Source organism: Pseudonaja textilis, chromosome 4 (assembly GCF_049901715.1).
Source record: "Pseudonaja textilis isolate UNSWEBS1 chromosome 4, rPseTex1.2, whole genome shotgun sequence".
NCBI lineage: Eukaryota > Metazoa > Chordata > Lepidosauria > Squamata > Elapidae > Pseudonaja > Pseudonaja textilis.
In genome coordinates, this window is record NC_141993.1 from 21,964,198 (window position 1) to 21,979,200 (window position 15,003).

The 15,003-nt window shown below is 37.9% G+C and overlaps 1 protein-coding gene across 10 annotated transcripts in view; it reads left to right on the forward strand.

The window, feature by feature from the left end:
* The window catches only part of PCDH15 (protocadherin related 15), a 579,778-nt gene that overhangs the window by 546,422 nt on the left and 18,353 nt on the right, over positions 1-15,003 (forward strand). For 7 of the 10 annotated variants that reach the window (XM_087932347.1, XM_087932346.1, XM_087932351.1 and 4 more), the window contains 2 exons: positions 1,485-1,595; positions 7,102-9,464. In XM_087932347.1, the coding sequence (XP_087788473.1) occupies positions 1,485-1,595; positions 7,102-8,440 (1,450 nt within the window). In that variant the 3' untranslated portion in view covers positions 8,441-9,464. Of the gene's footprint in view, positions 1-1,484; positions 1,596-7,101; positions 9,465-15,003 lie in introns of those variants that run through there. The other 3 variants (XM_087932353.1, XM_087932355.1, XM_087932354.1) reach the window with 1 other exon arrangement.

The window sequence follows — 15,003 nt, forward strand, 5'->3', positions numbered from 1 at the left end:
CTTTCCAGCCGACAAGCTCTCCGTCTTTAACCGCTAAGCCATTACACCTCCTGGCAATAATGTTGATACAACAAATCTGACTTATTCCATCAGATGAAAGTTTTCTTTTTCCCAATAATGTAATATTTTTTTAGTTCACAATAACCTATCAGGTTACTCCTTTATTAAAAGTTAGCTAGTGTTAGCTTGAATCTACTAAACCTGCATAAATCCAATTTTTAATAAAATATTCTCCCTTCTTTTTAGCATGCCCATAGAAGGATATATTATTCTATGGCTCTTTCAAAGGAAGTGGGGCTTTTTGTAAGATGGTGGTTGGATAGCAGTTATCACAAGATTAATTGCAACTAATTAGCTATTTTTAATTAAAGATCGCCTAATTAAAAATATCCTTTTAATTAATTAAAATATATTTGATGAGTTAGTCAAAACAATAAAGATTGAGGATACAGCCCTAAAAATATATAGCCTATAAAGTTTATAAGGATTTTCTGAATTATTTTTCTATGTGAATCTCACTGTTTATTCTCTTATTTCTGTTTTACCATTCTGCATTACAAAACAGATTTAAAGAGTAAGTATTTTATTTTTAAACTTTATTTGTCTCATGTATGAATATGCAAAAGTTTAGCTTTTATTTGGGTACAATGATTTCAAAAAGAAGGATATGTGTGTATCAGTACATAGTGATTGAAAACTCTCAAGCTTTCCGAAATTTGGGTTGTAAGATTATAAATATGCTAAACATTTTAAGATTATTTTGCTACTTCACCAAGGCAAGGTATTCACCTAAGTGATGTGTCACTTTACAAGTTTTAATATCGAATGGGATTTAATTCTATAATCCCAAATTATAATATTAAGATTGATTGGATTATATTCACATTGTAAAATGTGTAAGTAAATTTCATTTAAATAAACACTTCATTGAAAATGCACTTGAAACACAAGTGTTTGTGCTAATGAAAAAAAAGTCATTTTATGTGAAAGGTAGAATCATAAACCTGACTAGGGAGACAAGTGGAAAACACAGACTAATTATATATTGATTTAAAATCCCAGAATATTAACCTAATACAGGTAAATCTGTCAATTCAGTAGTAATTCCTGAGATATCTATCTACTCTATAATCCCAGCCCTTTTTCTTTCCTTGGCCTAAAGAATATGGGAGGTAAATTCATAGTTTTAAATATCCCAGTTATTCATTTTAGAGAACTGGAGTTCATTGTTCAGCTTTTCCAGAACTTTCTAGTCGATCGTGCACAAAAACACAACAGTCCATTGTAAGAGAACTGAGTATATCTGCATCAAGAAGCCAGATTTTATTCTGTTTGCGGTATTTTTGAATGCTTAGCATTAGCATCAATTATCAGGTGAAACTCTCTGATGAATTCTCCGCATGACTACCAATGTGGGCTTGTTAGAAACATTCTTCGATTCCCTTCAAATCTCTTCACTTCTTCCCCATATGATTTCACCGAAGGAGACAAGCTGAATGTGCAAAGACAGCTCGTATCCAGATGGCCCTACCAGCTGGCAAATCAGCAAGCATCCCTGCCAATAATCTCTACGAAGAACTGGGTGACAGCACCATGTAAGTTTTCAATGAAATTTAAAATGCTAATAACGCAGGGTATAATTCTGATACTTTAAAAATTACAGTCATCATGGGTAAGCAAATTAATATATAATCTTCTAAATATCAACCGCATGTTGGGAACATCATGGGGGAATAGTGCATGTATTGAAGGAGGATAAAGAAATGGTAATTGTGTAAGCAGAAGCATGCAGATACATTTTGAAACACATAAGAGAATTGTGACAAGCATTTCTGTCAATTTGGTATACCAAGTGGAGATCATCTATCTATATTTCAGAAACTTTTTATATATTTTTTCTTACATATTTTAAAGTATGCAAATTTATTTTTGATATGACAGAATTAGGTAGATTGTCAGATCCAGTGTGCACCTTCCTGTACAATTGAATTGAATTAGAGCATTGGGATGATCTGATAAAAATGTATGTGCCTGTGTATGCAAAATATCAAAAGGCTGACAGAATCAATGTATTTCTACATTGCAACCCAAAATTGAAATGGGGTAAGACAGAAAAGTGAATAGGTTATACTAGGCTTGGCATTTCTTCCTAAGCACTCCAGAGGAGACCAGATTTCATCAATCTATGAAAATAGCATGCAGTAAGCCTTATTAAGATTGGGCTCTGGATGTTGTGTTTAGACCAGGGTTGTCAAACTCAACATCACATTGTCATCACGTGACATATCGTGACTTTTTTGCCCTTCTCTAAACCGGGAGTGGGTGTGGCCAGTGTAATGCATCCAGCCCACGGGCCACCAGTTTGACACCCTGATCTAGACCAAAGAGAGTTCAGTGGATAAGAAAAGGAATATAGGCAGGATGACAGCAAATTTGGGAAAAGGAAGAAGAGGATTCAAAGGACCATTGGCAGGAATGTAGTCAGAATTAAGTATTAAATCCAGAGTATATAGAAAGCTAATAGTCTGCATTACTGCTCTTCCCACAAAGCCATTTGGAATATTGAAATGATTGTACCTCTAAGGATTTGTAAAGTTTGATCAGTCTAAAGAAACCAAAGGCTTCAGCTGACAATAGTCATAGCAGCAGGTAGATCAACCTGATCTGTTGGACTACCCAAAGAAGGAGTCCGCTGGAAATGATAGATGGCATAGCTCAGATGAAGGAGATTATACTTTAACTTGTTTTTCCCAATGACTTAACCATCATCCAATGAACCCAGTTCTTGAAGAAACACAATGCCATTCCCCTCTGTGTAATGGCTTGTGGTTACATTTGTTCAGTGCAATTTTCTGGTATTTAGAAGTTTGAGGTTTGCTCAACATAATTAAACAACAAATGACTAAAAGTATAAAAGTATAAATTTTGCATTATATATACATATAAATATATCTGAACTGGAAATATTGGCATTACCTACTATGGAAAAAATATTGTTCCATATAAGAGCATGTAGCTTTTTTTTTAAAAGATTCCACATTCAAACTGAGATCACCATTTAAAGTCACTAATGAAAGATCATTACCATAGGGACACAGAAGAGTATTTATAGCTCAGGATTGAAATAAAGGGTCCTTGGTGCTCTCTGAGCTTGGTTGCGACTAGGAGACCTACACTGGGTCCTTCCAACTCTATTAATCTATTTTCTTACAGATGTTTCATTGCCCAAACTAGGTAACATTGTCAGAGCTAGTAGGGAATGGGGCTTGCTTCAATTTATATCAGGGGTCCCCAAACTTGTCAACTTTTTAAGACTTGTGGACTTCAACTCCCAGAATTCTTCGCCAGTATAGCTGAGGAATGTTTACTGTTAGTTTATTTGGCTAATGTCCCAAAGATGCTTTCAAAAGACAACTGGACTTCCTTGGTTTTTTTTTCTTTGAAAACAGTTTGTTCTCATCCAAGAAGCTTCCTCAGTTCAAGAGAAAAAAAACCAAGAAAGTCAAGTTGCCCTTTGAAAGTACCTTGGGGATAATCATGAGCTAAATGATTAAGAATCTCCACAGGCATTTGTTTGGCTAATCATCACCATCATATAGCCCAAGGGTCTTCAAACTTGGCAAGTATAAGATTTGTGGACTTCAACTCCCAGAATTCCTGAGCTAACATGACTGGAGGAGGAATTCTGGGAGTTAAAGTCCACAAGTACTAAAGCTGTCAAGTTTGAAGGCCCCTGACATAGCCATTTGAAACTTTGCCCAAAAATAGTGTTCTTCAAATTCTCACAAAATGTCCTCAATGCAAGGTTTTTCTAGTAGTTGGAAAATTATGTCAAGATGTTCAAATGCCACATATAAATAGGAAGGAATACATAAAGCAAAATTCAAACTTTTGCATGCAACATGAGCCAAAAAAACCGAATATGCCATGGGTGGAAACTTGAAAAGTATTTCCAACATCTACAAAAACTTTATACTCACAGCATAGATTCCAGCTGAGCACTAATCAACCTCTATTGGGTCAGGCTGCCTCAGGAAATGGTAGAGCTGCCTTTAGTAATTGGACTTTTTAAAAAAAATCCATTGAAGTGATGGATACAGAAGCTATACAGAAACTCTTTTTGATTAAACGTGTTTGCTTAAATGCACCATAGCAAAACAATCTTTAACAACCCTTTTGCAAAATAATGTATCATTTTAGTATGTATTTCACCATGCATTTTAACTGTTTAATGCCAATACTTAATAATGCCTGAAAATTTAAGCAATAAGTGCTATGAGACAATATCTCTTTTCTTTTACTTTTCTAATTTCCTTGGGGCTCTCATTCTGTTTTCTGGTGAAATCTGTGTTGTGAATTACACAAAGCTTCTACAGATAGAATCTTGAAATTAAATTTATTTTTCATTTTCTTTTCTTATTTGTCTTTGGATGTGTAGGCATCAGTAAGTACACTGTTATAGTAGTGGCTAATATAGTAGCAAATGGAAACAGTTGTGTTTTTTAAAATAAATACAATTATTTTATTTTTCTAAGTATGCAGTACCTAGGTATGCAGAAATCTAGGTATGCAGTATCTAGATTTTATGCACTATTCTCCAAAGGAAACTAGATATAAAAAATTAAAAGTGGTGTCATCAATAACTTATAGCAAATAGGTTTGTGGCCTTTCAGATTATTGGTGTTAATAACATTTCTCCGCAGTCAAAAACAGGTCACAATCCTAATTCCTTTCATTTATCAGAGGTCTCATTAACATCTGTAAGAATAATTTCAGTTAAACTCCTTAAGCTTTGCGATTACAGCTTTATTTTGTTCCTCATACCTGCAATTAAGCTATGCTAAACTGAGACTGACCAGAACAAGTAGAGGGTAGAGACAGAGAAAAAAAGAAAGACATGATTGGCCAACCACTGTTCCTAAAAGTATTTTCTAGGAAAACCTAATGGGTTAACTATGATTTCCCTTTTAAAAATGCTTTACGTTCTCACACGTGATTCAAAACTAGACAGAACAGTTAGAAAATAAGAACAAGAAAATTTTTGAAAAGGCCTAGGCAGGCTTGAACAATGGAATTAAACAAACAGAATAAAATGTATAGAGTTTCAATGGGTGATAAAAAAAGATGAAAAGCACATGTATAGGACTGGGGAGAACTAACATGGCAGGCAGTAGTAGATTTGAAAATGATTGGAGTATCACAAGTCAAAAACATGAGTTGACAGGATGATGCAACTGCTAAAACGGCAAGTGCCTGTTTAGACAATACAGGTAGTCCTCGACTTACAACAGTTAATTTAGTGACCGTTCAAAGTTACAACGGCATTGAAAAAAGTGACTTGTGGCCATTTTTTCCACACTTATGATCATTGCAACATTCCCACGGTCACGTGATTAAACTTTTGGATGCTAGGCAACTGACTCATATTTATGAGGGTTGCAGTGTCCCAAGGTCGCGTGATAGCCTTTTGTGACCTTCTGACAAGCAAAGTCACTGGGGAAACCAGATCCACTTACCTACTGTTACTAATTTAAGAACTTGCGGTGATTCACTTAACAAACGTGGCAAGAAAAGTCATACAACGGAGCAAATTCACTTAAGGAATTTCTCACTTAACGAAATAAAATTTGGGCTGAATTGAGGTCGTAAGTTGAGGCCTACCTGTATTGACAAGGACAAGGGATGTATATCATTGGAAGTCTCACTCTTGATTGGGCCACATTTGGAATACTGACTGTAGTTTGGGGTACTGCACACAATGGTGGGGTTCAGTTGGTTCGCACCAGTTCAAGCAAGCCGGTTGTTAAATTACCTACCTCACACCATGACAGTGGATCCTGGGCGCTGCGCTGTACTGCACTGCAACGGAGAAATGGACAACAGAGCAGCCAGCACCAGGGAAGGAGAAAGACGCTTTCCCTCTTTCTTTTCCCTGCTCCTTCTCCTTCCATCGTGCCAGCCACTCCGGCATGAGGGAAGATGATGAGGGGACTAGAAATGAAATCATATAAGTAACAATTAAAATGATTAGATATACTTAAACTCCAGAACAGAAACTTGAGAGGAGGTTTTTTTTCCACAGTCTACACATGTCTAATAGTTCTCGTATTTTCCTTCACTGGAGGTCATCATAGAGATGGTTAGCCATCTGTCTGAAATCCTTTAGCATATCTTGGCACTTACCATGGGAATGGATCGGGTGCCAGAGGTCTCTTCCACCTCTACAATTCTATTACAAAAAACACAAATGCAATTGGGATATGACCAAAAATATGCTTTCTGTAGTGTTTTGTCTCTCCAGCAATATTAACTATAAATTGTTAGACAGAAAAATCTGGTCCTATTTCAAATGTGGATTGCAGACTTACATAATACATCCTATATTTTAATTTGCTTATTATCAGGGGTGGGATTCAAATTTTTAACAACCAGTTCTGTGGGCGTGGCTTAGGCGGGGTGTGTGGCTTCATGGTCATGTTATTGGCTGGGTGTGGACAACTCAATATCACTCACATCGAGGCACGCATCTCCTCGCCTCGCCTCTCATGACTGTGGGGATGCTGTAACAGTCGTAAGTGTGAAAAATGGTCATTAGTCACTTTTTTCAGTGCCATTGTAACTTTAAATGGTCACTCCACACAAGCAAAGTACCAGCAAAGGAGGGGAAAAAAACTCCAGAGACATTCCTGAGACAAGAAGTCTAGTCCTGCCAAGAATGTAATAAGGGTTAACGGAGAGGCAGTTTCTATAAGCAACACCAGAATGTTTCCTTCCTGCCTTCCTTTCAGGATTAGGCCAGTAATTTCTTCTAACAACCAGTTCTCCAAACTGCTTAGAATGTTAACAACCGGTTCTAGCAAATAGGTGCGAATTGGTAGAATCCCACCCCCTCTTATTATTCCCTTCTCCCAGTGAAGTAGTAAAATAACTTTCTGTGGTTTGGTAGGTGAGTTACATGTAGATTAATTGCACTAGATCTAGATTCTTAGATAACCTAGAAGAACATAGACTTTTGATCATTTTCTGTTCCATATTCACTGCACTCATGTTGTTTTTCTCATGCATGCTTTCTCATTTGTCATTATTTTCTTTTCTTTCAAGTCTTTTTCTTCTCTACCGTTTTCAACAAAGCAGGAGAAAAAATATATTGTTAGATGGAAGAGACCGCCAGAGAGCTATTAGCAACTTTGCTTCTCGTGCAATTGAGGCCCACAAGCGGTCTAATATCAAAGGAACATTGAAAAATAATTTTCCCAAATCTGCAAGCAATATTACATTGTTATCTGATGAGACTCCCTTAACGATTCAAAACCCTCTGTATGCTGAGAGTGCATTGCATAGTTCCACTTCTGAGTTGTTACATGAAAGCAAATACACGGTACCCCATTTCTTCCGTACAAAGTCAGCTTTGAAAAATGTTCTATTGAGCGGCACTTTGAAAGAGATTGAGCGGGCGTGGACTTTACCAAGCCAGCTTACCAAGAAGAATATTTTGCTCATTATGGACCCAATTCAGTGGGACCAGGAGAAAAACAGAGTAAAGAATGAAAGGGTTAGAATCCATCAAAGAAGATCTGGTAGAAGCAGTCTAGTCTTGAAGACCAGCTCTAGCCTAAGGACATCAGTTAGAGAGAAAGCAAGGCAGTTTGAGCAACAGGCTCTGCAAGAAATGCAACAGATGAAATGTCAAGACAAGAAAAGTGGGCTTTCACTGGCAAGTAGAACCTGTGCTCCAGAGGATGAGAGGACAGTAGAGCCAACTTCTGAATGTTTTCTTCCCTCTTCAGGATCTCCTGTGGTTTCTTTTTCTTCTTTCAAAGCATGTTCTGAGGTAACTGAACTCAGAACATCGATAGCACCATCCATTGCCATCTCTGACCATGACAATCCTGAACAGTTATCCTCTCTACCAAGCCCTACATCAACGCCTTCACCTTTTAAGATCAAAATGTTGGATGATGAAACAAAGAGCATTCAAGACCTACCAAAACCTCCTCTCCCACTTCCACCTCCTTCTCCGTCCCCTCCACTGCTGCCTCCTCCCTCATTATCATTCCCCTTCCCTCCCCTTCCAAGGCTCTCCTCACCCATTCAAAGCACCCAACTACTACATGTTACAAAATGTACTAAGTCAAGCTCTAAGCAAACCACAATGTCATCCCAGGCTTCTGTGTCAGAACCGTGTGATTCTTCTCACAAGGAACTGAAGGGGATTCTTAAAAATATCCATAACTTAGCAGACATTGAAAAATCAGTGGCCAATATGTATGGTCAGATCAATAAAAATTACATTCTGCCTAAAGAGGTAGACAAGCCAAAGCCAATAACAGATACTGAAATTGTAGCTGAAGCTGAGGAGTATAACCAACAGAATGGTAATTTGAACAGTTTAGTGGAGGAACATGAAAAGCAGTTCTTACCTCAGGCAACTGCACTATGACAGTCCTAAGTGATTTTATGCACAATGTATGCCGAGTGTATCATCCAACCCATACATCATAGACTCAATCAGAATGTTTCTTTTTCTCTCTCTTTTCATTTCACAGTCTGCTAATCTCTAATGCTACTATTCTTCAGCTGATCCATGATTTCATCTTGGAATGGTTAATTGTTCATTTCTTAGTTTGCCGGGTCTATGTCAAAGGGGAAAAAAGGAGACATTACAGTTCTAAGAGTGCATTTTAGCAGTTAGAATGCTAAATAGCAAAGGGATATTTTATTTGGTCAAAAAGGATTGTCTCCAGAGAGCAACTATCATAAATAAAGGAGAATATTTGTAACTTGGGGTTGAAATAAGGGATCCTGGTTGCTTTCTGAGCCTGATTGTTTTCTTGCAGATGTTTCGTTATGCCAACTAGGTAACATCATCAATGCTACTAGCACGAATGATGTTACCTAGTTTGAGGAATGAAATGTCTGCAAGAAAACAGCCAAGTTCAGAGAGTAACAGGGGTATCAAACTCACGGTCCATGGGCTGGATGCGTCATGTGCTGGCCACGCCCACCCTCCGGTTTAGCGAAGGGGAAAAAAGTCCCAATATGTGACGTGACGACAATGTGAGTTTGACACCCCTGGTCTGTAGAGAGCAAAATATATATAGTTAAATATATGCTTAAGTTCTCTGGTTAACCTTAACTTTTCATTGAAATGCACAGTTCAATGTCATCGGAAAACAAATGAAAACAACAAAGGGATTTCACACACACACACAAAACAATTATTGCAATAATATAATCATCTTTTCTGTAAATTGGAGTGCTTGTGCCATGGTAACAGGTTTGTAGCTTTGATGATTTTTCTATTTATAATTCTCCCTATTCTCCCTCCTGTTATCCCAGCATGCCTTTTATTACTTCTTTATATACTGACACTGCATATTCTAAGTCTTAACTTTTGTAATATGTTTTCTGTAAAAATCCTTTTTTTAAAAAAAAAACCTATTAAAAATACTTTTCTCTCTACTGCATGCTACCTGGCTAAGCATATTTCTTTTATCATTTTTTTCAGCTTGTCAAAACTAATAAATGATCTGAATAATTACTTACAAAAAAGAGGAAATTATAAGCGCATGAATTTCGCAAAAGCTCACACTTAGCCAGATTGTGGCTTTTAAGCCATCTAAACAAAAACTACTTGCAGGATTAACATTCTATTTTTAATAAATTAACTGCTGGTTCTAGTAGAAGTAGGTTTGTTCACAGTGGAAGTGGGTTAAGGAGGGTGGAGAAAAGTATTTCAGCCAAGGGCCAAGCAGAAGTAATATACAGGTAATCCTAAACTTACAACCTGTTCTGATTCAAACCTTGTTCCAAGAAAACAAACACAAAACAGAGATAACAGCAAAACCTTTTAATGATTTTTTACAAATTCCGTTCCTTCACAGTTAAAAGGCTGTTTCAAATTAATTATCTCTGATAAAAACGAGCCTTGCCAAGGTTGTGCAAGGTTGCCAAAAACAGTAGATAAAGTTACTAAGAAATATTTCAAGCACAAAGAGTCACCAAACACCAACCAAGATATTCCAAATGTCCACCAGGCTTGAGTGCAAAAACTTCTTTGCTTCCTGCAAAGAACTCTGGTTTCTCAGCTGGCTTTTATCTCTTGAGGGAGGGGCCATTACCTTGCAGCCTTACTCCTGAGTCGCCCATGCTGCTGCAGCTGCTCTTTCCTTTGAGCAGCCCTGCATGTACACTCACCGGGCACAGGGCTTCTCGGGGACCTCTTCATCACTGCTGCCAGTCTCCACAATCTCCGAAGGCAGCATTCCACTCCCTGATGGTCCTGGCCCCATCCCTGCATCTGAGTCCTCGTTCTCCGAGATCTCAGCCGTCCACACCTGCTGCCAGCGAACCACAACACAAACAACAATTGAACCCAACATTTCTGTTTACTAAGAGAAACAGTTAGTAAATGAGTTTTGCCCCATTTTATGACCTGTCTTTGTCACAATTGTTAGGTGAGCCTGGCTTCCCATTGACTTTACTTGTCTGAAGTTTGCAAAAGGTGATCACATGACCCAGGGACATAGCAATGGTCATAGATATGAAACCAGTTGCCAGGCATCTGAACTTTGAACGCATGACCATGGGGATGCTGCAATGGTCGTAAGTGTGAAAAATGGTCATAACTCACTTTTTTCAGTGCCATTGTAACTTCGAACGGTTACTAAACAAACTTGTAAATTGAGGAATACGTGTACTGTAGAAAATCCAATTTCAAAACTTTTGCCATTTGGTTAGGTTCAAAACAATCATGAAGGGAAGGTGCTATAATTTTTTTTTTAGAAGTAGATTGGTGGAAAAGAGAGATAAATAATTGTTTTGTTTCCTTCCCCACATAAACAGCCATGAGTAAATACAATGTCAAAGTTTTCTCTCTGTCTGTGTCTCTCTTTCACTCTCTCTCTCCTCTCTCTCTCCCCTTCCCTCCCTCCCTCCCCGCCTCTCCAAAATCAAAATAACTGGAGACATTGTACTTTTTTCCTCTATGGCTTAGGAAATGGGAAGATTCCATGAAAAAAACTGGTGTACAAAAAAGGTTAAGCATTTTTCCCAGTTCTCCAATAGAACCCTTTGAGAGCACTATGGTCCTAATATAATTTTAAAAATATATTTTGTGTCATCAACTTTGCGTATTTAGCTTACTATCTTTCTTCCCCATCCCCTTCAATTCCTAATATAGAAACATTCTAGGCCTATTTCAGAAATATGTATAATTAAATACATATTTATAATTTGCAAAACCAGGCATTTGAGGTAGACATTAAAAGCTTAAAATCAGTTTTCTTTGCTAACTTTATCCATCACCAACAGGTAAGAAATCATAAACATCCCATAGTTAAAGGTCTCAAAATAGCTGGTTTCTCTTTGTTGGTTGACTTTTTCTGTAGTGACACAAGAATGAATAACAAAAGTTAGTTCTCCAAAAGCCACGTTCCGTGAACTTCACCACCTGAGTTCTAGTGCTGTTACACTAGAAATCCTCTCTGCCTAAGAAAATTCACCTTCATTCTTGTGCAGGTGTGCCTGTTCCACATATCACCACTCTTCTGTATAGATACATACGCACATCTTTCATTCACTCATTCAATCGACCAATCAATCAAAATCAATCAAATCAGTCAATGAAATGTATGTGTTCCTCCATTCTTACCATGTCCACAGATGGTTAGCCAGTTCCTCTTTTTTTTTCTTGGCCCTTGTTATTGTTAATATTTTTTTTTTTTTGTACAGTGAGAGCATATGCACCAAAGATAAATTCCTTATGTGTCCAATCACACTTAGCCAATAAAGAATTCTATTCTATTCTATTCTATAAGCTCTCTCAAATTCACCCAGAGCTGAATTCTGGATGTGCAAGTCCCAGAGAATTGATTAAGCACAATCTTGCTAAATTATTTGGGGAGATATGGTGTCTGCTAATCCTGAGGAAGTGGACCAGGTTATTTAGGCAGTAGTGAATAACTCTTTACAGAAGGGGATGGTAACACCTGCTTTGAAGGAAGTGGTGATTCTTCCTCTTTCCATACCCATTGAAATATCCAGCAGTAATAGACAATTTTCCTCCAGTCTCCCCAACCTTTTTAGGGAAGGGGGTTGTTGTTGAGAATCTGATAGGGTTAAAGTTCTAAAGGCTCTAAAAGAAACATCAGGGTTCTTTTGAAGCTGGTTTCAGTCTCAGATATCCTGAGATATTAGTCAGATAGTTATTTTTATGGATAATTACTGGCAGCCATGGACAAAATTTGAATCCCTAACACAGAGTGAGCTCCCATTACTTGTCCCAACTTCTGCCAACCTAGGAGTTTGAAAGCACATAAAAAATGAAACTAGAAAAATAGGGACCACTTTGGTGGGAAGGTAACAGCATTCCGTGTGCCTTCGGTGTTTAACCCTGCTGGCCACGTGACCATGGAGACATTTTCAGACAGCGCTGGCTCTTCGGCTTTGTAATGGAGATGAACACCGCCCCCTAGAGCCAGAAATGACTAGCATGTATGTGCGAGGGGAACCTTTACCTTTACCTTATGGACAGAATATGCCCGTCCTCCTTGATCTGATGTTTTTGAAATCATCAGTCATATAACTTTCTGAAGCAGCTTAAGAGATTTGGGGTGTGAGGTGGGAACTTTTCCTTGATGATTCTTTTTCTTGGTGGAGGGAGAGTATATTGCTGAGGTCTACCTGATTTACTTGTTAAACATATTCATTAATTAAATCTATTTGCTGCCTACCTCGCTGTAGCATTACTCAAGGGGGCTTCCAATAATAAAAAGAAAGAAAATGAGTGTAAACAGAACAGGAGTAAAATAAACAAAATTAACAATGAAAAAGAAAACAACGAGAATACAACAATAGAATGTCCAAAGGGATGGCTGAAGAGCAGAGTGTAAGCAGGGGAGGTCAAGTCTGCCATCAATCCAGCAACGTGGAATCCCCCCATTTGTTTGCCAGTCTAACCGGCAGAGCCATGTCTTCAGGTTCCTAAAGAAAGGTAGAAGAATGGGAGCAGATCTTATCTTACTGGGTAGCATGTTCCAAAGAGCAGGGACTCCAGCAGAGAAGGTGCTTCTTCTGGAGCCTGATAGAGTTCTTTGATCGATGCAGTGGAGGGATTCAAATTTTTTTACTACTGGTTCTGTGGATGTGGCTTGGTGGGCGTAGCAGGGGAAGGATGCTGTAAAATCTCCAGTCAGAGGTGGGATTTGCCAGTTCTCTGAACTACTCAAAATTTCCACTACCGGTTCTCCAGAACTGGTCAGAACCTGCTGAATACCACCTCTGGATCGATGGGATCCAAAGTAGGCATTCTCCGTTGGCACAAGTAGGATAGACTTGTCCAAGTAAGACGAGGTAGTTCATCAGGTCTTTAAGGTCTTTCAAAGTCATAATTAACATTTTGAACTACAAAACTACAAAAGGTTGGGTTTCTTTTTTTAACTTTAGCTCAGAATTAGCTCCTGAGATAATTCTATTATTCTGAATAATAATAATTTATTAAACTTGTATACCACTCGACTTAATGATTCTGGGCAGCTCACAACAATCAATAAAACATTAGAAATAGATATAAACGATGGCAATCATGATGAAGCAAGGTGCCTTCCTCTTCCTCTCAAACAGTCTGGTCTTCACGGATCTTCTAAACAACAGCAGAGCAAAAGACATAAAAGTGCAGCTTTAACTTCCTTTATTGTTTAGTTTATAATTTGACTTTCTCTGTTTGTAAATATGAAGGGCAGCTTATAACAATATCTGGCCTAAGCGAGCCATTTTCCTTTTTCCTCTTTCAACTAAAGCCATTTCCCCAACAGGGTTTTTTTTTTTAAGTATGTGTATAATTTATGTTTAATTTCAGCATTAAATGCAAAATCATTTTTCACATACATCCTAATCACACTTTCTGTTGCTTTTGGTTTTGCATTTTTATAATATTTTAAATTACTGGGTTTGGACACACTGCCTTTCCCTTAGTCAAAGATTATTTCTCTATCTTTCATGAAGAAATTTCTGTCTAAATGTTGAATCTTATACAATGAAAATGTAACATTTGAATGCCACTTCCTCTGTTAGGGTATCTAAAGGAGAAAAAGACACTATGCAAAGGGAAAAAATATTAGTACTGCTTTATAAAACCCTAGTAAGACAATACCTGGAATACTGCAATCAATTTTGGTCACCATACTACAAAAAACATGTTGAGACTTTGGCAAAAGTTCAGAGAAGAGCAACTAAGATGATCAAAGGCCTGGAGACTAAAACATGAAGAATGGCTGTAGGATTTGGGTTTGGCTAATCTAGAAAAAGAAGAATTAGGGGTGACATGATAGCAGTATTCCAGTACTTGGGGGTCTACCACAAAGAAGAGGAGGTCAAATTATTCTCCAAAGCACCGGAGAGCAGGACAAGAAACAATGGTTGGAAAATAATAAAAGAGACAAGCAACCTAGAATTAAGGAGAAATTTCCTAACAGTGAGGACAATTAACCAGTGAAACAGCTTGCCTCCAGAAATCATGGGTGCTCCATCACTGGAGGTTTTTAAGAAGAGATTGGACAGTCACTTGTCTGAGATGATATAGGTTCTCCTGCTTGATCAGGGAGCTGACTAGAAGACCCCAAGATCCAGTTCATTCGTTCTAATCTAACATGCATCATGGGACTTTGCACGCAGCATAAGACTGACTAAGAATTCATCTCTTTCTACATGCTTCCATAATGTACAATATGAATTTAGCCAATCGTATGCCTTCTGCAGCCACTTGGAAAACAAGTCCATTGGATAGTTTTTTAAGTCAGTTGTCATTAACCTCGAAGACCAATTCATTCACAGTCAGATGCATAGCTGCTATTGACCTCAAGGACCCTTTCATGCATATACTCAGAGACATGGAAACATTGAAAAATATAGTCCTGTTAAGGCAGCTCACGGTACAAGGATTTCTGCAGCTTTGCTTAATAAGAGGTCCCCCCAAAATAGACGGGAAATATCTCTACCACATTG